This window comes from Pyxicephalus adspersus, chromosome 12, assembly GCF_032062135.1.
Source record: "Pyxicephalus adspersus chromosome 12, UCB_Pads_2.0, whole genome shotgun sequence".
NCBI classification, from domain to species: Eukaryota; Metazoa; Chordata; class Amphibia; order Anura; family Pyxicephalidae; genus Pyxicephalus; species Pyxicephalus adspersus.
Genome location: NC_092869.1, coordinates 12,255,067 through 12,281,508, shown reverse-complemented (window position 1 = coordinate 12,281,508; position 26,442 = coordinate 12,255,067). Strand labels below are relative to the sequence as shown.

Below are 26,442 nucleotides of genomic sequence, written 5' to 3'. Positions count from 1 at the left end.
AACTCTAAAAAACAGTATATAAAAAAATCATGGCAAATGCTCAGGTGTAATGGCTATTTTTTAATATCTTTATATGTAAAGAAAATGATCGATTAACGGCAAATATAATACTATATATATACATGTATATGTGTGTGTGTAAGTGTCATATTAATAAAACAGTCATTGTCAACTGTACACACTATAGATAGTGAGTGATTGTTGCCCTACAGATCCACCAGGATGGTCATTTATTTCCAACTAAATTCCTTGTTCATTGGCGTGGTTGTGCACTTTTTTTGTTAACGATTATCAAACGATCGGTCTTTATTTGTTTCCAATGACAATTATCTGTCTATGTGTGTGCTGGAGCTGCATCAATCTCAGGACTGAATGGACATAAATACAGATTATATGGCACCTAAAAGAACTTTCTTATATTGTTTTCATGTGGGATTTCTCTTTGCCTGGAGTTCTACTGTAAATCAACTGAATGTACTACAAAAAATGTTTAACATTTTTAGAACATCAAAAAATTGATTGTTGTAAGATCTTAGTAAATGTTTGTAAACACTTTAAAACACTTTGTGATAAATGTATTGATTTTTGAATGATTGGTAAGATTGCACACAATTGGATGATTGAAATAAACATGGTTCTGTATTATACTGTATGCTGAATAGATCAGGGCCAGACATGCTTATTGCAGACAGATTGCATTTGCACAATAATAGTTCATACATTCAGTATATGGTTGTCTTTTCCCACTTAGCACCCATGCAGACTGTTAGAGTAAGTTCCTTTTGTTTATGTATTGCCTATACAGTTATTTTTTAGAAGGGATTCCAGACAAAAGGTACAATGAGGGTGTTACCTTTTGTCATCAGTACCTTGCTTTGCACTACAAAAAAGCATCCTGTTTTTTTCACAATTAGGTGAGTTTGCAATCCATAAAGTGATTGGAATACCAAATGCTACACCTTTAAAGTAGAACGCCAGGCAAAGAGAAATCACACATGAAAACAATATAAGAAAGGTATTTTATGTGTCATTCATATATAAATAATATATATATGTTTGGGTGTATTTTTTATAATTCATCAATATATTCACTTTCCAGCATCTGTTATCTATACTCTGTCTGTCTTTCAGTTGATCGCATCTAGTGTCTGTACATTATTGGAGGATTATCCTTAAACATTTGTATCGTTACAGCATGTACAGAATCGTGCACTATTTCATTGTTCAAAATATTTGAGAATAATCTCAAATATCTAACCTTCAGTATATGGTTGTCTTTTTCACACTGAGCACCCATGCAGATTAAGTTCAGTTTGTCTATGTATTGTCTATACAGTTATATTTTAGAAGGGATTCCAGACAAAAGGTACAATTAGGGTGTTGCCTTTGTCATCAGTATCTTGCTTTGCACTACAAAAAAAAGCATCCTGTCTGTTTTTGTTCACAATTAGGTGCATTTGCGATCCATACAATGTTTGGAATACCAAATGCAACACCTAATATAGTGCAAAAGCAATGTATTTGGAAGCACTGAACATGTCTGGCCCGGATCAATTTAGCATACAATGCAGAACCATGTTTACATCAATATCCAGTTGTGTGAAATCTTACTAAACGTTCAAAAAATGAATACTTTAATTTCAAAGTGTTTTAAATTGTCTATACACATTTACTAAGATTTTGCATCAATATATATTGAATTTGTATGTATCTCCATATAGTTCTGAGATTGATGCAGCTCTACCATGCAGCAAACCTTGACGTGAAAAGTCCTGATTTTTTTCATACCTGCTGCGGTTATAGCAGAACTTAAACTTTTAACTCTAAAAAAATTGGTAGGAAAAGTAAAAAAAACAGTAAAGAAAACATTGTGGAAAATGCTTTGGTTTAAAGGTTATTTTTTTATATCTTTATATGTAACTTTTGCTATCAACAATACCCTACCAAGTGTGTGATAGGACAAATCTATATATATGTGTAATGTTTTTTTCTTGCTTTTAATGTATGTATGTATATATGGCTCAGATAAGGAAAATGTCATTACAAAAATTTAATAAAGTATCATTTTTTTAGATATATGGTACAGGGAAAAAAGCCATTCCTTTTGGTGCTAACAATATAATTACTTTTACTCTTGTGGAGTGCATATCATGATTATTACTACTCTCATTCTAAGGCACCTCTTACATTATTGATTGATTATAATATATTATATAAAAGGGATAAGCAAATCAACATGTTGATAAATCTGGTTTAAGGAACACTTCCAGGTCTTGTCTCTCTCCTATACAAAGTACAAAAAGTAGTAATGACATATGACCATGTGGGGATATTAGATTGTGAGCCCCTTTGAGGGCCAGTTAGTGATATGACTATGGATATTGTACAGTGCTGCATAATTTGTTGGTGCTATAAAAGTACAGTGTAGTAATATTAATAATACTGTGATTAGTGAATGAGGGATGGTCAGGCGGGTGGTCACGCCCACTACCAGAGATAGGTTTCGGTGTATTGTTCTGGGGGGATAAATAGGGATGGCTGAGGCACTGGCAGTACCAGTATCTCTGACACCAGTTGTGGTAGGAAGGAGCCCACTCATCCTGTTCCTGGAAATCTCCCTTTGGCGGCTGGACAAGAGAAGTTACTTGCAGGTAGGTGAGAGGACTAAGCTATGGACTTTTTTTAACAACATTGGAGCTTAGGGTTCATGAGGTCTCCTTTGTGCTGGGTCATGGTGGTGCTCATGGGGTGTTTAGGAGGTGCACACTTCTAGCAGTGTACCCAGCTTCTTACATAGATCCCATGAAATACACCTAGATACTTACTCTATGCCTGGGGTGCACCTGGCGGCACACGGTGCTGTGTACAGGGTTTTCTGTGTTTGGGATGAGAGGGATAAAGTGCCCCATCCCCTCCCACGTGCTTTCATTTCTTTCACAACGATAGGTATTTTTTCCGTTCCTGCTGCAGCACCTAAGGCAGTTGCCTCTATTGCCTACCCCTTGGCACTGCTGTGTTAGCCCATGATAGAACTCTAAGGGAACCTTACCTGCAATCCATTAGTCTATAAAAAGCACCCTGGATCCTACTTTTTTCATCCTAGCTTAGATGCCTGCTTAAATCCTTGGAGGGTTGGCCCGTAGATGTATGCCAACTCTGATCCCCAGACAAAAACCTAGGTGCACTTGTTTCTAAGTGTTCATAGGTGGAAAACTGCCTGTAGTTTTGTATTTTACGTGCTTAGTTTGTTTTATTTGTCCTATGCGATTTACAAAGAGAATGATGACCTTTCTAAACATGGGCATGCTTGTACTGACTGTACAATAGTAAGATTTTGTTTTTGTTATAAGTGGCTTAAAATATTTAATATTTCTGTGTTGTTTTTTTCAGATATTTCATTCACGGAGTCTGCAAAGATGGAAACAACTATCGTTATTCACAAGATCTTGCCGCTAGCCGCTTCAAAATGGTTTGCAGATTTTATCTACATGGGTCCTGTGTTTATGGACACTCCTGCAGGTGAGGAAGTAGCAGGATATAGTTCTCTGTTGGTGCTGATGATATTATTTACTGATACAGGTTTTCCTGTAGTATGTCACTGAAAGCAGAACATATTTTAAATATGTACACTAATGTTATTGATGTTAGTGTTTAGATACACGTTAATGCTTCATAAGAATGCACATTGCTCATTTCTTTTTCTCCCCAAGATATTGACACCTAGAACTACAGTTTATGCCGGGTCAAGGATACAGCGAACGTGGTAATAATTTGAACAATTTTTTTTGTCATGCATCATAGAAAATGTTTAATAATCTTTGTGCTAGCATAAAAGCTTAACTTCATACAGCACTCTTCCCCCTCAAAATTCTGGCCGTAGTGATGCCACAATTTTTACACAGCTCAGTACGTATTCTACAGAGGTTTTATTTTTAGCAGGCAGGTAAAAGAGTTTTTTTTTTAAAGAAAAAAAAAACTTCAAACCTTTTCCCACACCTGTAAACACAAACTATAGGCTGGGGTTCTACCTTAGGGCAAACTGTGCTATCATAAGTGAGTCTCTCCACCTGACACCCTCTGAGATGCTTGCCTCCAGTACACAGGCAAAGTTCGGAATGATTTATAATTGATACAATTTTAAAAAGAATAAGAATAATTGAGTTTTTCTTTCTTTCCAGCACCATCTGGCCAAGACATTCAGGAAGCAGAGCTGTTAGCTAACCTGAAGAAGCAGATTTGTCCCTATGCTGCAGTGGGGCGATGTCGTTACGGAGTGAAGTGCGTTTATTCACATGGAGACCTATGTGAAATATGCGGTCTATGGATCCTTCATCCCACTGACATGGTTCGGAGGTCGGAACACATTAAGGTACAGAAAAAACTTATTTAAATTACCTTCTAATTTGCCTATATGTTTTTCCAGTCATTGAGAAATCGTTTTAGTTGGTAGAGAATAAAGATAAGTGATTAAGGTTTTTTTATGTCATCTTTACCTCTAATTGCCTATTTATGCTTTGCATGTATTTGGGAGGTGTAGTTAAGATAGCCCATGCATTTTGAGATGGAGGAGTACCTTAAAGTGAAACTAAAGCATGTATCATACTGTAGGCAATTATTTACCCCCTTGCTGATTGTACTGTCTTGGTAGAATGAAAATAAATTGAATTGTGTATATACTATCAAGAGAAAGCATACCCTCTTCAATTCTAAATATGATTGCACCTTCAAAGTGGTAGCTTTGTTTTGTAAATCAAATGGTGCTACCCTCCAAAAAATAAGTTTTATTCCCAGGTTGTAATGTAACCAAAGGGAGATGACTACTTTTCCAAAGCAGTGTTCAAGTCGCATTAGAAATAACTTATGTAAAAACTCAAAATGTGTATAAAGTGAAAATGCTGTCTAGTTTCATTATTAAGTGTATTCTTTTTCTAATCTAGCTTTGCATTGAGGCGCATGAAAAAGACATGGCCATCCAGCGCAGTAAGGACAGTAAAGACAGTAAGGACGTTTTGTGCGGCATTTGCATGGAGGTGGTTTATGAAAGACCAAATATCACCAAAAGGAGTTTTGGAGTAATGCCAAACTGTAAACACTGCTACTGTCTTACATGTATACAAAGATGGACGGATGCTAAACAGCTTGGGAACAGACTCATCAAGTAAGTTATCTGGTTGTATATATACAGTGTGTGTGTACAAAAAAAATAAATATAAATATTATAAAAATAATGAGAAATATTTATTCTGCTAATACATGAGACAGAACATGTACAAATAATGGTGGCACTAATTGGACTGTGTGGATTGCTATCTTCATAATCACTTATATTGTGCTTTTTTTGTGTGTGTGTGCAGATCATGTCCAGAATGCCAAATCAAATCAAACCCTGTGATTCCAAGTGAGTACTGGGTTGTGGGAAAGGATGAGAAAGAGACGCTGATGCAGAAGTACAAGGAGGTCATGAGGTAAGACCTATGTTCTACATCCACTGGGGGAGAGATCTAGAACACTTGATCTGAGTGTATCTGAACTTGTATTTTATTATTACATGATTCTAGGTCACAGAAAGAGGAGTTGTACTTGTCATACTTGTCAGTATCAATGTAGATTTAAAAATGACACAAGTTAGTATATATCTAGTAAAGGCCCCAGTTATTCTGTAGCTACTTAAAGGATTCGTTTTGTACCTTTATTGGAGTTTTAAGAAAAACGGCCTGACTACATCATATTTTATGTCTAGACAAAACATAATTATTACATCTCTACAATATACACAATAGGTTTTGTTCCCCAGCAGTGGCCCCAAGTGTGACTAGAAAAAAGACGCTGAAAGCAGTAACCCCAGTCACACTCGGAGTAGGGAAACCTATGGAAATTAATAGTAAATAAAACGCTTACCTGATGTGCCGGCTTCCTCCCTCGTCCTTCGTGTCTTCTTTCTTCCTCCATGCCGGCGTTTTCTGCACCCGATGAGTCACCGGGAGTTCCTGGTTACCTCAGTGCATGTGGACGTTCCGTTCGGGGCCTGGTGGGACATTCAAATCTATTTGTATTGCATTCAATGCAAAATAACTGTATTGAATGCAATACAGTGGAGTTATATGTGGAAAAGCAGTACATTGTTTTTCATGAACATTTGTTTTACAGTATAATATAAAAGTATGAGTATAATATTTCCTTTAATTTATTATTTTGACATGATTTTTGTTTCAAACTTGATACTCATACTAATATATTATACTGTAAAATACATTTTCATGAAATCAATACCGCTTTTAGACATGGAGGAGGAGGTTAAAGTACTGAAAAATGTCTTTGCATTTTGTGTGTGTTTTCAGTCCTGCTCGGTTCTTTACTGCTGCACTGCAGAATTTCTCCTTTTAACATAAGTGACATGAGAGGAGGACTGGGCCTCTATGTATGTCCCATATTGCCTTAAAAACATTAAATTTCTTTGGACATATGTGTTCAAGGTTACTGAAAGAATGCCTGCAATAGATACAATTTTTTAGGTAATGTTACAAAATACTAAAGGAAATGATCGCAGGAGTGTGGTGTAAACTACATATTCTCTCCAGTAAAAGTAATGAAAGGTTTGTTTGTTTATTTCCTATCTGTGGACCAACAATAATTTCTTTGCATGCCCATTCCCAAAAAAAGCGAGGGCACCGCTTTCCTACTTGTGCCCGCCCCACTACAGCCCTGAAATAAACATGGTTCTGTATTATACTGTATGCTAAATGGATCAGGGGCAGACATGTATAATGCCTATTGCAGACACATTGCACTTGCATAGTAATAGGGGTTGCATTTGGTTTTCCACTTCATGAGTTGCAAATACACCTATTTGTGGTTCATTTGCAGACAGGATGTTTTTTTTGTAGTGCTATGCAACGTACTGGTGACAAAGGCAGCACTCTCAATGTACCTTTTGTCTTGAAGCTGTATAGACAACACTGTGCCTGGGACTTAATATGGGAATATGCATGGGTGCTCAGTGGGAAAAGGCAACCATATACTGAATATCAGTGGGAGAAGGGCCCCATTACACTGGTGATTAGTGGGATACGGGCACCATTACATTGGTAGTATGTAGGACGACCATACATTGGAAGTAAGTAGGAGAAGGGCCACCTTAGATAGGTAGATAGTAGGAAAAGGACCACTTTATATGGGTGGATAGCAGGGGTCCCATCGCAGATCTGAGGCTGTGTTCAGAGAGAAAACCCACATTTCATACAGGAGAGATGGTTTGTGGACATGGAGCCGCAGACCAACTAAGAATTCTTTGTAGAATAAGAGTGGGCACACGTGCCCATTCCCAAAGAAAGTGAGGGCACTGCGTTCCCACCTGTTCCTGCCCCTTACACCCCTGTGTATTAATATGGGGTTTATGAAAAAGAGCAGAGCCAAGTGTTTCTCCTAGGCAACACACATAAGGAGTCAGGGTTATAGGGGTGCCAATATTTAAGACAATATAGTACATAAGGAAATAGATTGCCCATACGGAGTGCTTAGTACTTACTGCATACAAGATTGCCCTGCTTGCAATTTCAAGGTTGGAAATAAATTAATACTTTATACAACAATCTTTTTTATTTTATTTACATAACTAGCAAATTTTTTTTACAAATGGATGTTTGATAGAAGGTACTTTAATTTGCTTTTGTAGGACTGACTGGGCTTTTTAATAAAAAGCCTAGCACACTGTATTTATTGACTGCCCTATCCACTATCTTCTGTGTTACTTGATCTGCTGGTATTCTGATCTATTCACAATGTCCATTCACAATGTGGCACCCTTCTGGCTATTGACAGCATAGGAGAACTGAAAAATTATAATATAAAAGAATGCAGTCATCACGTTCCACATATAAACCACCTACTTGGAAGGGGAATTGGGGAATTGGAGGAGGAAAGAAAACACTGAAGAGGAAATGAGTGACAATAGGGATGGGAGGGTGTCAGGAAAATGATAAGCAAAATTATAGGAGAAGGGGGACAGTGTGAAAATGGTTATTAGTAGGAAAATATAGGATCAGGGGTAAGAAGTGGGGGAGAAAGGAGAAGTATAGGAGAAGGTAGGCTTTTGGAGAAGCAGTTAAGGGAGGAATATAGATAACCAGGAGATTAGGGGACAAGAAGGGGGGGGGGGGAGTCAGGAGACAGTACAGAGGAATAGGTTAATTTAAGTGAGGGAAATCTACAAAGATAAGTTTATTTCTCTCAGACAGTTGTCACAAGTTGACAATTCTTGTTGTTCTTGTTAAAACTCAACATTTTTGTTTTCAGTCCCAATAGTAATGCTTTCCCAAGCATATCCCGAGAGGATGCATTTTACCATTGGGGGACTTTGCAATAAAAGTAAATCAATAAATAACAGTAATACCTTGAGAAAGAGTGGCCCCAAAATTGTTTAAATCTGTATGGAATGACAGAAAACTGTTTCTACTTTTTCTTCTGGATGTGCTCGCTGCTGATTTCTTTTGGACTTGTACAAACATTTTGGCTTCAGAAACATTTTAACCTTAGGTTCATAAGAATGCTGGTTGTATAAACAGAATGTAATCCATGTGAACAGCTTTGTAATGGTAGCTGAGCAATGGTTAAAGATTGTTCTATAAGGCACATGACACTATGCAAACATAACACCTTAAGGCTGGGTACACTTGTGCAATGGTTCTTGTCCAATAATCGTATTAAGGCCGATATCGGACAAGAATCTGGCTTGTGTACAGTGCTCGTCATCCATCGTCCCAATGACTGTCCTGGCAGATCTACGTACGATGGACGAGGAACGGTTGTAGTGGAAGTGAAGGAGGAGAGAGTGCAGCTGGGTGCCACTCCATCGTTCTCCCCCTCCCCTCTCCATAGAGCAGAACGATGCTGCTACAACTACTAACAATAATATAATGATGTGCCAGAAACAAGAGAAAAGGCACACAGTCCTTATTTAGGGGTAACCTCAAGCTCTCCCTTTGGGCCTGATTTATTACAGCTCCTGAAGGCTGAAGATATACTTTCATCAGTGAAGCTGAGTGATCCAGCAAACATGGAATGGATCTGGTTCAGAATTCAAAACATATTCTAGCAAATAGCAAATAACTTTGAAGAAATCCATTCCAGGTTTGCTGGATCACCCAGCTTCACTGACAAAAGTTTATCCACTCCAGCCTTGGAGAGCTTTAATAAATCAGACCTTTTGTCTCCTGCTTTCTAACATCTTATGCATCTATATATTATTTGCCATTCTCCTCTGTAAGTTCTTATCAAGTATGAATGAATAATCAGTTATATGTATTACTTGTGTCATCTTTTACACTAGTCAGTTCTTTTTAGGACAAGGATTCCATCACCACATATATACATACATCTATACAGCTTTAAAATATGCATGTGCTTCTTCCACAAAGCAACTTTGTTGCAAGAAATGTGTTGGATGAATAGCTCATGCACTGTGAAATATACTGTATCAACTGTATTTATTTGCAATGGATATTCATAAATTGGAAAATTCCTATTCTTTCAGCATTATTATTATTTGTATACTTTTATATTTTTTAAAAAACATTTTGAATGAAACAGAAAAAAAAAACTCTCAGTTTTGGTCAGTGGAAAACCAAAGAAGATTTTTTGCATCAAATAATTTGCTAGAGCATTGCTTGGTGGTGAAATCTGTACTGTAATCAGTAGTTCCGTTTTAACAGAAATGCCAAGTACCAGCTCTGGGTGTTCATGCAGCATCCGAGCTCTGATAGAAAAATGGGGAAGACCAAAAAAATCTCTAGGTAAAGCAATGCATAAATACGTTCAGGTACCCTGTTATGATATAAATAGGAGTGTTATATGACAGTCTACTGCAGAATGTCATGGGTTTAAATCCCATGAGCTAAATACATGTAATTTACATGCTCTGCTTGTGTGTGCCCTCCACATTCTCCATTTCTACAAATATACCTAATGTATATTGGTAAATGTATGGCTTTCTGTAGGTACCTGTGACTGTACAGACCACTGGGACTGGGAATGTTTATAAAATTGGTGGAAACATACACTGCAGTGTGCCGCAATATATTAGCTCTATAGCATGCATTATGGAATATAAATAGGATACTGTGAGGTGAACAAATCCACTACAAACAAGTTGGAAAGAGAAATGTTAGAGCTGTCAAAAAACAAAAATATGATCACACAGAAAGAAGGCAGACAAAATGTATCTATGAAGAGAATAGTTCCACTATCATACATTTCAACAATACATATAGAACAAAATGAGCACTAAGATTGACTTTTTTTGTTAGGTCAATGAAATAATCATCTATCATTATCTGTCATGTCTTTCGTGTTCCATTCACTTTGCTTTTCCAGTTAATGTTCGTTTCCACTGTCTAATTGTTTGACAGTGAATGAAGTGAATAGTATTGACTATTCTTTTCCAGTGTTGTAGGAATCTAAGGTTGCTCAATATTGGCTAGTATTTATTTGTGAACAATCAGTGGAAGTAAAATCATTTTCAATAATCTGCACAACCTCGAGGTTTTAGCTCAGTACAATATTTCAGCATTTTTGATTGTTTTACACAGGGAAGTTGAATGCCCAAATTCCCCAAATGCCTTTTTTGCACAAATAATAATACCAAAAGTGCTAAGGTTGTATAGAGACTGAAAAAAGGGGAGAGGGAAGGTAGAGTTTGAAAGTGAACATGAGAAAGACAATATTTTAGGAAAGTTATCACATCTTGCCACTAAGTCATGTTGCCCGTGGGGGACTAAACAACAGGTTTGTCTAATTTCCATTGTCTCTTTACTCTTTTTGCTACTCCATGGTCCTGCTGGAATGAAATATATACCTGGTACTGTCACGCTCGAACAGTCCGGACCACTAGGGGGCGCTATGGCTTGCACGGAGGTGGTGTGAGCCCTGAGAAGGGCCAAGGCGCAGAGTCCAAGCAGTAACCAGGTCTTCTCCAGAGCCTCTGATGGTGAGGATGTTGCGCTGCTGGTTACTGCCAGGTTGCGGTCCTTGGGCACACCAAGGTAGGCAAAGCACGGTACCAAATCACTAAGCAGAAGGATAGTCAAGGAAAGCCGAGGTCGAGACAGGCAGCAAGCAAAAGAGGTCAGGTCACATGCCAGGGGTCAATAGCCAGGGAATCAGGAGACAGACAGCAGTGACACAGAGGCCACAGGGAACACAGGAGACACTGGAAACAGCAGGAGGTACAGGTGATGCAGGGATATCCACGGGCAGATAGGAACACAGGAACTGCACGGGGAAGTTGGCTGGGAACCAACAAACTGGACAATGAAGGGTTAACACAGGAGCTGGACACAGGAAACACTGGATTAAGCAGCAGGTGTACAGGAACTAGATCACAGAACCAGGGAGCTTGAGCCACTTAATATAGACTTGTTGCACAAACAACAAATACAGTTTGTGAGCTAGCTAAATAGCCAGGGCTGATCAAGAGGGTATTTCCTGATTGGCCAACGGATTGGAATTGATAAAGCTTGGAAACAGAGGGACGCTCAGCATCAGAACTGCAAGCATGCGTAGGAAAATGATGCCTGTGCTTTAGTGAGGAACAGGTAAGTGTGACAGGTACTTTCAAGTATACAATGCACAAGTCTCAGCACTGTCATTTTTGCTAAAACCAGGCTTCTTCTCTGTGTGGTTAGGGAGCAAAAAAAAAAAAAAGGGGAAAACTATAAAAAGTAGGGGACTGAAAAGTATGCAGCGGCAAGGGTTAAGGGGACTTTTAAGTATACACACTGTACGTGGCAATACAAATGTTTTCTTCCCTTTTGTTTCTTTGTGTGTAAAAGGCAAGTGTTGGCTGGTTAAATAGAGGCAGTCAGTTAGTATTTTATATTATGGTGTGGTTTTCACCAAGAACCAGCCAGTGAGGACTGGAACCCTTGAAATAACTTTGAGGTCCTAAGTAACCCTTGACTATATTAACAATATCCACAGCTCTCAATACTTTAGTGTGGTCATCAGCAGAAAGAATTCTTAAAGTGGGGAAAATCATCAACCTCATGAATAGCCAAAAAAGGTCATTGGTGTGAGTTAAACTGACCTGAGAGGACAAATAGCTCATGAGGAAACCTAGTTGCACTTTGTGCTCTGTGAAAAAAAAAAAAAGATTACCTACATCAATTTCCCAAACTTCACCTGGTAGACATGAAGATCCCTAAACTGGTTGTAAAGGCTGCAGGTGATTCTTTTTTTTTTTTTTAGATTTTTAATAAATCTTAAAAAAATACAGTGTTACAGATAATTGTGAAGATATAATTCAAGTTGATTATGTTTGTGTGTGCATTAGCACTACATTACCACCTATTGCTTCACCTCTGTTCTGTAAATAATATTCTTTGTCAAACAAAAAATACTTATTAAACGGAATGATTTCATGAAATCCATAACAAATCCAGTTTTGGTAATTATACTGCACATGAATGTATTGTGCATTGATTGTTGTTAGGACACCTGGTAAAGATTTAGCAATTAGTATACACTTTGAATGTTTCATTGATTTAGAAACTCGATGAAATGTTTTAAAGATTATTAGGTGCATTCCAGGCTTGTTTAGGAAGAATTACTGGTATTAATGCAAATTACTGACCTACCAACTTTTATTCCAAGCCATTTGCAAGGGAGTCTAACAAGTTACGTAGCTCAAGAAAAGTAAGTTGTCACCTAACCAGTACATAAAGATGCTATCACAATACACATTACATGTGATGTTACGAAAAGATCACAGTTAATGTGCTTAATTTGGAAAGGGAGAGGGATTGTTGCAAAGCAAACAGTGATGCTGGGTAAATATGTCTCAACCTCCAAAGCTTTCTTTAACCATTCTTCACTGTTCCATGGCGGCTGCATAAATATAAAAAGACAAAAAAGAGCTTCTAAGAGTATTGATAGCAACAATTTTAAGATCTAGAAAACATGCTTACCTGAAATAATGCCTGGATAAACACTATCTAGTGCAATATGACTTCTCTTAGATTGTAAGCTTTTCTGGACACGGTCCTCTCCTCCTCATGTGACACTGTCTGTATCTGTCTGTCATTTGCTACCCAATTTAATGTACATGGGTAATATGTTGACGCAGACAGTATGCATGATGGTAATCCATGAAAGAGGATGACTTCTTTAAAGGAAGATTTTAGCCAAAGTGGAAATAGCAGGAAGATCAGGAAGGGGAATAAAATTGGCTATTTTAGAAAATCTATTTACCACAACCCATAGTGTGGTGAAGCCATTAGAGGACAGAAGATCAGTTGTAAAATCCATGGAAATATGAGTCCATGGTAGCTCAGGGGTCGGAAGTGGCTGCAAAGGATGGGAGGGGTATCTGCAAGGTACCTTGGGCATGATCCGAGTAGGGTCAATAACAAACGTGGGTTCTTTTTCTGGGTCCTCCTTTTCAAAGGAGCAAGAAGGGGATCAGCTTTAATATTTTTCGAACCTGGACGATACGTTAAATCAAATTAAATCAAACCTGGAAAAGAAGAGTGCCCCCTAGGCTTGACGAGGATTCAAATGTTGTGCTGCGGGTTCTTGTGGTCAGTGTATATAGTCACAGGATGTCGAGCTCCCTCTAGTAAGTGGTGCCATTCTTTGAGTTTGACTGCAAGAAGCTTGAGGTCTCAGATGGAGTAGTTCTTCTCAGCAGGAGAGAATTTCTTAGAGAAGAAACCACAGGACCTCAGCTTGCCTGCCGCATTCTTCTGGGAAAGAACTGCGCCCACTCCAACAGAGGAAGAGTCCACCTCTAAAAGGAAGGGTTAAGAGGTGTCAGGCTTTCTTCAATAAGTGAAAGCCATGGAGCGCCTCCAGTGGCCAGACATTACAGTTACTACCCTTCTTGGTCAGAGCTGTAAGTGGAGCAATCAGTATGGAGTAGTCTTTAATAAATTGCCAGTAGTAATTAGTAAAGCCCAGGAACCTCTGGACAGGTTTTAGCCCATGTGGTTGTGGCCAGTTTAACACAGATGAATGTTTGTCGGGGTCCATGTGCAAAGTCTGCGCAGACACAATTTATCCCAAAAATGGAACCTCAGGGAGTTCAAACTGGCACTTCTCCAGCTTGGCATACAGTCTGTTCTCCCTAAGGCATTGCAGAACCAACTTGATATGGTCGCGATGGGTAAGTAGATCCTTCGAGTAGACCAGGATGTCATCTAGGTAGACAACCACACAAGCATAAAGAAGTCTCAGAAGATGTTGTTAACAAAATTCTGGAACACCGCTGGAGCATTACTGACCCCAAATGGCATTACCAAGTACTCATACTGGCCATCCCGGGTGTTGAAGACAGTCTTCCATTCATCTCCTTCACGGATGTGGATCAGGTTACCGCGTAAGCCTAACTTGGTCAAGACTGATGCCCCTTCAAGTCGATGAAACAGATCAGATATTAAGGGCAGCCAATATTTGTTCTTATTTGTGATCTTATTCAGACCTTCATAATCTATGCAGTGACGCAGGGAACCATCTTTTTTTTTTTTTTTTTTGCATGAAGAAGAACCCAGCCTCTGCTGGGGATAATGGTTTGCGGATAAAGTCCCTCTCTAAGTTCTCCTGAATATAATCAGACATGGCCTTAGTTTCAGGCATGGAGAGAGGGTACACTCTACCCAGAGGAGGTGAAGAGCCAGAGACTGTGGTGCAGTTGTAGGGGCGGTGTGGTGGTAGCGTCTCAGCCTGTTTTTTGGTGAAAATGTCAGCAAATCCCCAGTATGGTCTTGGCAAGCTAGGCTGAGTTGAAGCAGCAGCAGAAATGATTTGCTTGACGGGAAGTAGCCTGGGAAGACACTCCTGGAAACAGGTGGAACTCCACGAGAGTATGTCTCCAGTGTTCCATTCAATGACGGGGGCATGTCTGCGCAACCACGGCAACCCCAACAAACCGGGATGGGCGGTCTTGGGAACCACATAAAAGGAAAGAGCCTCATTGTGCAGAGCCCCAAATTTCATGGAGAGTGGCACGGTGGCATGCTGGATGTAGTCTGGTAGAGCAGTGCCATTAACCACAGAGACCGCCAAAGGCTTGGATAGGGGCACCACAGGGATGTTGTGCACCACAGGGATGTTGAAACAAGATGTGGTACCAGAACGAGGAGCAGAGAGTATTCAGGGAAGCCAGAGGTCAGGGCAGGCAGTGATCAGCAGTAGTCAAAGTCAAGCTGAGGTCAATACAGGAAGAGTCAGGAACAAGAGAAACAAACAGGCAACTCCTTGTTCAGGCAACTTCCTGTTGCCCTTCACTACCTTTTAAGGGTAGGTCATGTGATAAATGGAGCCATGTGACTTGCTGCATCCCATCCTACCACCAGAGGGGGCCCTGGAGACTAGAGGTTGGTGGTGTTCAAATCTCCACCAGCAGGGGGAGTGTGTCTGCAAAACACTCAAGTCCTCTGAGGTAGTGGAGCAGCTGACTAGGAGTCACATGACCTAGACCAGGAAGTGAGCTGAGGAGGTGATGCCCTAGCAGAGCTGGTCAAGATGGCTGAGCACCTGTTTGTTTAAAGAGGAACTAAACTCAGTGTATACTAATTTGTCCCAATTCCATCACTGGTGCTGCCATTTGTTTCCTTTTTTCCCTTACTCTTTCAGATCTTTGATCTTGATTGACTGGGCCAGGATGACGTAACTCCAGTTCATTCAGTCCCGGAACATGCAGGAGAATTGGGGATTGCAAAGTATCCTTTTAACCACCCCTGAGCTGAGCATGTGCAGCTCAGGGCATTTTGACAAATGGGACAATCATCAGGTAGGTAAAAATATTTCTTACAAAATGGACACCTGCCCCTTTTTGCAATAATCACCTGACTGGTACCAAACTTTTAAAGTTTCTCTTTTAGCATTGTGTTTGGAGGTTATAAGTGACAAAAATGTGTTATCCTACCCAGGAAGGTTTTGGTAAACAAGTTTACATTCACAGAATGTATGCTGACTATAATCTCATCATTCTTCTTGGTGGTTTGGTTGCTAGAAAAAAAGGAATTGCAGTTAATAAAAAGCATGCAATTTGTAGCTTTGTTGCTGAGTGACAGAACCAATAGTTAATGTTATCCATTGCAGCAACTAGTTCATGTGGAATCTGAGCCATTCATAAATACATAGATAAGCACCATAGCTAACTACATCAGCAGCTCTGTAGCCAGCTACAAGACACCAAAGAAAAGATGGCCATTTGACATCAGCCCTAGTGTTTTCATATTTTGCAAGGCCTCTCCTAGAATATAGCAATCAGAGTCTCTCTATGCTGTAATATTTACCAGATTCAGTGAATTTGCTCAGATGTTCTGTGATGGTTTGGTGTAGTTCTCTCTTTTCTATTAGCTCTGTTACATGCTTCAAAATGTTATGTTGTATTTATTGTGGTGTGTGATACCTAGGCTGGATAACTACATTGCACATTATTCTGCTTATATCCCTGTATATATTTAATTCTGTTTTGTAGGTTGCACACAGAAGACTATTCTTTCCTCTGTGGCTCTGATTTATTAAAGCTCTCCAAGGCTGGAGAGGATACACTTTCATCAGTGAAGCTGGGTGATCCAGCAAACCTGGAATAGATTTGCTATTTGCTAGTAAAAGTTTTGAATCCTGGACCAGATCCAATCCAGGTTTGATGAATCACCCAGATTCACTGCTAAAAGTGTATTCTCTTTTCCTCCCTTGTTTGGGAACCCTAACTTTATCCCTGGACTCACTTCTCCAGTGTTCCGGGAATGGGTTATTGCGGGTATACATTCTGTAAGATCCCTTCTGAATCCCAAAACATGTACACTTCACTCACTTTGTGAGTTGCAATTAGATTTCCCTAGAACTAGGCACAATTTGTTTGCTCTTTTCCAATCACGTGATTATAGTTTCTCGGTTGCACATGCCCTTTCGGCCGCAGGTTGGCACACCTGTTTGGACACTCTCTTGCTTTCTCCCCCATCTTCTTTTAAGGGGATATCTAAATTTTATAAATTTCTCATAGAAACTATAAATTATGACACTTTAACCACAGGCCTAGTGGGCTGGTGGAAATATTTTCCAAATTTGGACTCACTAACTTTGTTACACGTGTTGCAAGTGTCCTGGACTAATGCCACTAATGATGAGTTCAGTACCGAGAAAAGTTTTTTAAACTATTTCACAAAGCATATATTTCCCCAACCCGAGCACACCATATGGGTCTAACAGAGTCGAACAGCTGTCTTAAATGTGACAAATCTCGAGCTGATCTTTTTTACAATTTTTGTGATTGTCCCAAAATTAAGTGTTTTTGGAGAAAAGTTGCTCATTATATACAAATCTATCTGGTTAATTTTCTTCCTTTTACTCCCTATTGGGCAATATTTGGTATGGTGGGTGGAGACGGTATTCGTTACTCCCGTGGTACCAATTATTACTCCTATTGTTACTCCTGTTGTTACAATTGTTACTCCTATTTTTGGCAGTTGGTAGAAAAAGCATTGTCTACTGTTGGATTTCCAAGGACACCCCCTCGCTCCAATGGTTTCTTTAGTATTTATTTAAAATGCAATGGGTTAAGGTCTCCTATTCCAAAAAATTCTAAACTTCAAAAAGAGGAAAGATTTTCCCCCTATAATGTTCCCTGAACTCATTTTTCAAGACAATATGTATCCCGTCTTTTTATCTCCCTACAATCTTTTTTTTTTTTGTACTGTTACTAGGACATATATTATATATTTTTTTCAATCATGAAAATGATAAATGGTATTATATTGCCAAATGATACCTTTTTATCTTACCTGTTGTATTGTACCTGAGAATTGTTTATACTTAATAAAGATATTGAAAAATAAAAAGTGTATTCTCCAGCCGTGGAGAACTTTCATATATCAGGCCCTGTGTGTCTGCTTAGCCAGTAAACAAGAGAATGGTTGTCTGGTTGTGTCAGAACAGTGCGAACTCTGTCTCTGCAGACTTGCTCTTAGATGTGCCAGTTATTTTTTTATACATTTACCTTTAGTACTTTTTCAACGCATTTGTTTTGTATGCATTTTTTGAATTAACCATTTTCGTGCTTTTTCCTATATTTATGTGAAAAGGTACACATCATGTTTGTGTACCAGAGGAGGTGACTAGGACTGGGCTTGATAAAAAGCGGACAGGTGGTGTTGAAATTACAGAAGTTTTAGTGATTATAGCCTGATGTATTGTATTTCAGATATATCAGGGCCCATTCATGCCATAAATGTTGCAGTAAAACACATGTGCAATGCACGTTTATGTACCATGCACTACGAATGGCACCCTAAATGCATCTACAGAGCATATGTGCGTGTGACAAAGCTCCTTTGGAGCAAACACTATGGAATTGACCCATGAATCATAAGGAGATTCCATGTTGCAGTTGACTGATGTTTATACTACGCAATCACAGGTTAAAAAATTTAAACATCTTTGTTTTCTAACAGCTAAAAAATGTATAACCCTCCCATTATCTCTCATGTAATACAGTATCTCAATTCTATGGTCATCGACAAAACAGATTATTGACTCAACATTGTGACACCCACACAGCAAAATTTTTTCATACGTGGATATCTTATTTGAAATTTACACTATCGCCTACCCAATTGAATGATATTATGGAACCTTTCTGTCATACGGTTTGGTATGAGCGTGGCGTTCCAGGAGCTTCATAGACGGTGTTTATTCAAGGACGAGATTGGTCTGTAGTATCCAAGTACCCAATATTACTGATGCACTTGGTACAGCGTAGCTGTACCTTTTCTAAACTGCTCAAATAAAAGTCCTTTGGTTGCTCCGCAAACTGGCTCTCAGCAGCATCTTTGACCCTGAAAGGGCAACGGTTTGAGGTCCTTTCTGACGTCAAAGATGCTGCTGAGAGCTGGTTTGCGGCCCAACCAAAGGACTTTTATTTGAACGGTTTATAAAAGCTGCAACTACGCTGTACCAAGTGCATCAGTCTCAGGGGTAATATGTTAAATAAACGTGTTATTTCATAACTCTGGCTCTCTTCTTTCTGGGCAAAGCCAGGAACTTCTCAGCAACCCCTCGTATATTAGTTTCTCAAGTGGTATTTTTAGCTGTGTCTGGTTATTTTATTGTATTTCTTTTTAAAGTTACCTTTTTAGCACAAAAGTGGTAATGTTACTTATGTTTTACACTTTCATTTGTTATTCTTGTAGGTTTATTATGTTTATTTTACTGTATGGAAAATGGAGGAGAGGCAGATATTGATCTTGCTGTTCATGTTATTTTATACAGTCATGTAAATGTTGTTGCCTTAAGTCACATTCGGCGATGTCTAAAATGTTTTTGTTTTAAATTTTAATTAATGTGGGAAAATAAATACTAAATATGTGTCCCTGATACTGCAGATTGTAAAAATATATTACTGTATATGTATAATTACAGATATAAGTCTATGTTACTTGGAGAGTATTCATATATATTAACAGCATATCCTTGATCAAACACCAGGGCAATTAACCATATGGATAGTAAATATGTACTTTTTTTGTGCCTATTTTATTATTATTAGGTTTTATGATTATTTTGGATAATATGAGAAAAAGCATATATTGCTCTATTTTGCTTATTCTACACAGAGACTATACAATTGTTTCAAACAACAAACGCCTGAGGAAGCCATTTTCTGGCAAAATGTGTCGGGTTATATAGGACCAAAAGAGGTCCCTTGTAATGTACTTAACCTTCATTGTATGGTATTAAGAAAACCATGTCTAGTATGAATACCTCAAGCTTGTGATTATACAACAAGAGTTGGGATGAAATTATATGATCTTGTGTACCTATATAATTATGTATGGATCAATATTGCACAAATACATAATTAGCATTTTGTATCGAATCTCGAGCCTCTTTTCTCTATTTACTAATTTTTATAAACACTGCAAATTAATAGAGGTGGCTCAAACTGTATGACAAGGTAAATTGGTACAAGGTACAAAGGCTAAACCATTCAGAAAGATAAATAATCAAAAGAAAGATAAATAAATCAGAAAGATAATCCACAATTAATAAAACACGTTTACATTTTTTAATGATTGATCCACTTTGTGGAGTACAAGACAGACAAAAGCCATCCCTTAGCGAACTATAGTAAAAATCATGATTAGCTGATGTGAGAAACTGGACCTTCTAGGATCTCCTAGATCTCTACACTGCTTTAGCGGATTTTCCATGAACAATGTTAAACAAACTGGCAGCATTTTTGAACTCCTCACAGAACACTGCATGGAGTTTAAATATGGTTACAAGTTTACAAACCAAGTTTTGTATATATCCATCACCATGAAACTAAAAAATTACAAGGCCTGCTGAGTTTCCAAATACAAATTATCTTAGTGATCCCAATAACAGTTCTTGCAACATATTTTATTTTAACATTTCAGTTTCTCCTCCATATATTTGTGATCTTTGTACATTCAAATTACAAACTTTATTGACTCCCTCCAAGGGGAAAAGATCAGCAACTTGTACTTTCTTGTTCTGTGCATAGAGGAGTAACTCTGATTCCTGAGAGATTCCTTGTTGTCAGAGTGATCAGTTTAATGTGCGGCTTTTCTCCCACAAGAAGACAGCTCAGAAGGCTTTATGGAGGCATTTCTTTATTTGTACAGAGCATTGAAGGCTCTGCCTATGACGAGTCTCCGGACCTCACTAGTACCGGCACCTATCTCATACAGTTTGGCATCACGAAGGAAGCGTCCCATAGGGTAATCATTTATATAACCATTGCCACCTTAAAAAGACACAAAGAATACAAATTATAGTGTGAAAACCAATACTCTAAATCAGGAATGGTCTTTATTTTAAAACAGAACCTGCCACTGAATCAGTTTTATCATAATGTTCATATCAGATGGGTCCTACCACCCCCAACCTCCCATTGCCCACAGGGACAAACTGATGTATTTAACAAGTGAAGTGCCATAACTGGCAAAGTTTAATAAAAGTCTTTCACCACTGTACTATGCATTGTGGTGTGGCGTGTGGGTGAGAATCAGAAACAGTAAAGAGAAGAGTGACAGAGAGATGAGTTCATCACTGCTGTTTCTTCTTTCACTGTATCAAATTGAACGGTTGGGTCCAGAACCACCTAGAGAAAGAGTGCGTTGAATTACACTGGACAACAGGATAAAGACACCTAGTGGCATATAAAAGTACTGCGGGGAAATCTCTGGAATAAAGGTGAATTGTGCAGCATAAGTTGTTTTTATTGTATTATATTTTTTTATTTATTTGGGCTAGTTATTTTAATCTTGTTGTTAAGAATAAAATTTAAATATGAACAAACGAAAGCAACAAAGTTTCTCTTTAGGGATAGGCAGGTCTAGATGTGTTTAACAAACTGAATAAGAACTGCCCTGTCCTTCAGTAAACATTCATACTTGAAATATTTCTTTCTCTATAGCTCTTTCCAGTGTAGGCTTTAAAGTCATCATATTGTATTGTATGCAAGAGTTCAGAAAGTTGTAAAGTGTATATAAACCTCAAAATTAATAACTTATTTTATCCTTCTATGTTGTGGAAGTGCTATAATAAAAGGCAATATCATAAATGGCTTAAATTAATGCATTTACACCTTCTCCCGTGCTGCACTTTTTTTTTTGGTTTCAGTTACATTACACCTATAATGAACTACCTGAAGGGAGATCTTTAAATGATTAAGGTCAAGTAGGCATTTTATTATATGAATTTTCCTTACGGGCAGTAGCCAAGACCCAAAATCAGCTGAGGAAAGTCATGTTGAGGCATAATACATTAAAAGAGAAGGCTTATCCCTGGAGATATCTGGTTCATACATAACCATTCCTGTCTGAAAACAACTATGTAACCCTGAAAACCTCTGCTATATACATGTTCTGCATTCCCTTGAGTTGCCAGTCAGTTGATCAGAGCAGACTATACCCATTCTCCTCCCTCAAACTACTGTGTATGAATGCCTTTTTGTTTCAGGTTGTCATTTCTGGGCTTACAGATCCCCAAAAAGTTTTGTCGCTTCATCTCCACTTAGATTTGCAGTCTCCTTTTTTGCTCTTAAGGTGTATATAGGATCATTTAACCCATTTTCCATAATTCTTTTTATTATTATTTTTTAACATTAGCTGAAAAGAAAAGTGAAGTCAATTCCAGTGGGGTTTGCAAATTTTGTTGAACATCAGACAAACACCCTAATAAAAAGATCAAATACAGCTATGGGGTGGTGGTACCTGCCAAAGGATTTGTAATGTTGTTCATCTTGACCTAAAACATACAAACCCATACAATGCAGAACAGCTAATGCAAATCGATTACTTTTTTTTTTTTACTAATACATACATATCTGCATTTATTGTCAGTTTGAGCAACCAAGCCCTTAGCTAGCTTTTCCCTTGTAAATCCAATAAACTGTAAGCCTTCTTAGAGACAGTTAGTGACATGACTATGGACTTTGTAAAGTGCTGCATAATATGACAGCAGTATAAAAAGATAATAACAGCACTGGGTTGTAAACATCTGCACTCAGAAAGAAAGAACTAATTTAGGAATTCATTCTGAAGATGTCGATGAAAGTCTTACCTAAACACTGGATGCCATCTAGAGCCACCTGAGTAGCACATTCAGCAGCATAAAGGATAACTCCTGCACAGTCCTGCACAACAATACAGACAATTACAGAGAGAAAATGCATACTGACAGGAAAAGATTCTGTTTAAGACTGAAAACACAAATGTTGTTTAACTTTTTTAGCTTTATTAAAGGTAAAATGGTATTTTTGTGACTTGCTGCTACTGGAGGACGTTCTGAAGTAGGCAACACCCCTGCACCCTGCATTCATTCAAGTAGCCATTGTTGACGCTTGTCAGGTCTGTGTGCCCTTATCATATCTGCAGCTGGCTGCTAACCAACTAGCATTCATACCATGTCTAACATCTTGTTGGCATTTAGTAGTTGGACAACCCCCACACCTCAATAACCATCTAGTTTTCTCTGCTGCAATGCTCTTTTATGGATACTGACAAATGAAGTTACAATAGGAAGCACACCTACACCCAGCCATATGCCACATAATCTATTTATGTATGCGGTACTTAATAGGTTTTTCTTTTCTTTTTTTTAATTAAAATTAGTTGCAACAAATGTTTGTAGAATGGAGATTATATTTTTAGGCTACTAGAAGTGTGCAAAGAGTTCCACTTTAGACCATCAACTGTTGTTCCTGAAGAATGAATTAGAGATGAGACAATTCTTATCACATTAGGTATCCACTTACCTTAGCATTGAAGTGTCCCTGGTCACAGGCTCTAGCCACATTATAAACATACTGACGGCAAGCTGTAAGGCGTGTGTACATGTCAGCCATCTTTCCCTGCATCAGCTGCCGAGGACAAAAAAAAGGTATAAGTAAAGGTTACTACAAAACTGAGCTCAATTAAACAAATATAAACTTTCTTATCCAATTCATTGTTCTGCATTTATTTAACTCAACTATATTTATTCATAATTAAAATGATGGCAGTTTAAATTGTTCCTTGAAACATCATTTAATAAATTATCCAGTGGCACAAGTATGTATATATATATATATATATACGTACACACACATACATATTTGTATGTCTGTCACATATGGGCAGTCTGAGGTGAACAGTGCTGAGTTTCTTGTGCAGCACGTCATTCTCCTATGACAGGTGAGTTGAAGCTTTCATGTCACTGTAGTCTTGTAGTGCAATGTGTCTGTGCAATGTGTAATCTCTCTCTCTCATTAAATATTATTCTGCTATATTTTATTAAATATTTCTTTATACAATTTGGTTTAGAATATTTTTTTTTCTTGTTTTCCTCCTCTAAATACTGGGTGCATCTGATAGTCAGGTGCGTCTTATGGCCCGAAAAATACTTTTTTTTAAATACTATTTTTTTATTATTATTTTTTTTTTTTTTTTGTAAATACAAGGCTTTTTAGGCAATATTGTCACACAAAAAAATATTACATTTTCAAAATTTTCTTGGTTTGACTGATGTTATTTTATTAGTATTAATGTTAATAAACAGTGCACATTTTATTATATAAAAATTGTCCTGTTTAAACCAACACTAAAACTATATATGATTGAGAATAATTAAAAGTTTACAGGTATGAAACACAGTGGATTTGTTTTGTAATTATGTAACAAAATAGGACTGCTACATCATGATTCTTACAGACACTGCAAAAACTGTTCTGCAAGTTCATTTTAGAAAAAACAACAGCCGCTTTTGTGATACAAAAGAAGTCATAGCTGTCAAAATGCCAGCAAGAATTTACTGGTAAATGGGGCCAGGGAGCAGTAGGGGGAGGAGGAAAAGCAAGGTGTACTACACATGACTAAAGGAAATTTTGTCTGGATGGAATTATAAGAAATTTTGCATTCATTTGCAGGCTCGAGTGTTGCCGTTTGTAATCTCACTTCTTTATTTAGTGTTCACAGACTTGCAACAGGCCAATAAATGTGGAGCTCCTGATCTGCATTGTAAATATTTTTTTTTTAGGCTGAGGATGTCAGGAGTTAGTATCCTTGCTAGCAAGTCACCATTTTGAGTTTTTTTTTTGTTTCTTATTAGGAGCGAGATCTCAACTTTATTTTCACCCTCTTGTCCCAATATTTTGTTAAAACTAATTGAAATTACACCTATAAATATCACAGAAACTGATATGTTTGGCTTAAACAATAACACTTAGTGTTAGACATACATTTATGATAAATTTGTCAAAAGGGGAAAGTTTGTGATCTGCTCTAAAGTCATGTTACTTGCAGCATTCACGGAAAGAGTGTAGCAGTATTGCAGTGTACATTTTTACCTGGAAATATCCAATTTTCTGACCGAAGGCTTCTCTTGTATGCAGATAAGGAAATGCATGATCCAATACAGCCTGCATTATTCTAGATGATGATAGATAGAAAATACTATTACCACTATACCTTATACAATAACTTAGTCATCAACAATTATATATGTGTGGTGCTTGATGCCAATCGTTTAAACATGTGTACAACTGAACTCATTACAGACACTCATTTAGTGTAATAAACATATCCCAATTTCTCTTTTTCACATAGTGCCATTCAAAAGAGAGTCAAATAATGCATCCCTAAAAACATACATGGCACCCAAAATAAGCATTAGTACACCGATATCAGTAGACTGTGTCACTGTTATATTGTATAAAAATTAGGGTGTAAAACAACAGATGAAAGGAGTACTCCATCTTCTACCTCTACAGATGTGGGGTCAGGTGTGAATACAGACCTATAAAGATGTGGGGTCAGGGGTGAATACCTGCCTAAGATGAACGGCAATGGCCAGCCCTTACCCAAGTGCGCCTCCACTGAGAACAAGCCTTTCAAGATCCAACCCACTCATCAGTACATAGACTCCCTTTCCAATGTGTCCGAGCATGTTCTTTTCTGCAAGAAAAAAAATAAACAGGTATTTGTTTATAATACCCACCAGTTTTTACCTTCAGCATCTGAATTCACTCCACTGACCAACCATACTTATTACACTTGCACTGCCCATGCTCTCCATTTATATCATAATAAGGAAAATGCAGTGAGAGAAACAAAACTATTTTTCTTGACTTTAAACGATTTAAAAGCAGTACTTGTAAGGTAAAGTAAATTCTGTAGCCTTTCCACTAATTATCGTCACTAATATATAAGTGATCACTTAAACATTTGTGCTCTCTCTCACCCACAGCATTTTGTGAACAACCTGTACATTGCTGAAGGAGAGGCACGATTTTGAGGATATAAGTAAATCGGGGTGAAGTGATCATGATTAGCAGTTTTGCTATTATATCATACACTTAAAAAAAGTTAGAAATATACTGGGAAAGTGGATAAAGAACCAAGGCAATTATTTATTGGAAATCTTAGTGATTTATTAGAAAATGCAGTGGTTTGATCCTCCATTCTTTCGTGACCTTTTTGCTGTACTAGTACACATGATGTATGGAAAAATGAAAAGAAATTAAGATAACAGAACAGTGGCTTAATCCTGCTTTCTCTTCTGACCCTTTGCCTTCACTAGTACTCTGAGTATGTCCTTCTGTATTAGAAAAAGGGAAGGCAAGATAATATCTCCTGAGGAAGCGGGCTGAAGTTACACAAGATTGTGTCATCATTTAGAATGCCCAAATGATTTAGTTGTACACCCTGATGATGATGTTTATATGGTTTTAATGATTATTATAATAAATGATTTGTTTCATATGTTTTAATAAAATGTAAAAAAAGCAACTACCGTATTTTTCGGACTATAAGACGCTCCGGCCTATAAGACGCACCCAATTTTAAAGGAGAAAAACCTAGAAAAAAAAGATTCTGAACAAAATACTAAAAAATCACTCTGTGTCAATGTATCCCCTTCTAATCACTCTGACACAGAGTG

At 37.8% G+C, this 26,442-nt stretch overlaps 2 protein-coding genes across 2 annotated transcripts in view; one reads left to right on the top strand and one right to left on the bottom strand.

Moving 5' to 3' along the window:
- The first annotated feature begins 2,534 nt into the window (after positions 1 to 2,534).
- Positions 2,535 to 5,505, top strand: LOC140342540 (probable E3 ubiquitin-protein ligase makorin-1). The gene is given in 5 exon segments (XM_072428747.1): positions 2,535 to 2,655; positions 3,391 to 3,519; positions 4,179 to 4,369; positions 4,938 to 5,158; positions 5,355 to 5,505. Coding segments are annotated over 5 exon segments (813 nt in total).
- Positions 5,506 to 20,039: 14,534 nt separating this feature from the next.
- The window catches only part of IVD (isovaleryl-CoA dehydrogenase), a 19,656-nt gene continuing 13,253 nt past the window's right edge, over positions 20,040 to 26,442 (bottom strand). The window contains exons 8-12 of the mRNA XM_072427701.1: positions 25,364 to 25,457; positions 24,851 to 24,932; positions 23,282 to 23,386; positions 22,588 to 22,660; positions 20,040 to 20,767 (exon numbers count right to left, since the gene is read on the bottom strand). Coding sequence (XP_072283802.1) covers positions 20,634 to 20,767; positions 22,588 to 22,660; positions 23,282 to 23,386; positions 24,851 to 24,932; positions 25,364 to 25,457 — 488 coding nt within the window. The 3' untranslated portion in view covers positions 20,040 to 20,633. The remainder of the gene's footprint in view (positions 20,768 to 22,587; positions 22,661 to 23,281; positions 23,387 to 24,850; positions 24,933 to 25,363; positions 25,458 to 26,442) is intronic.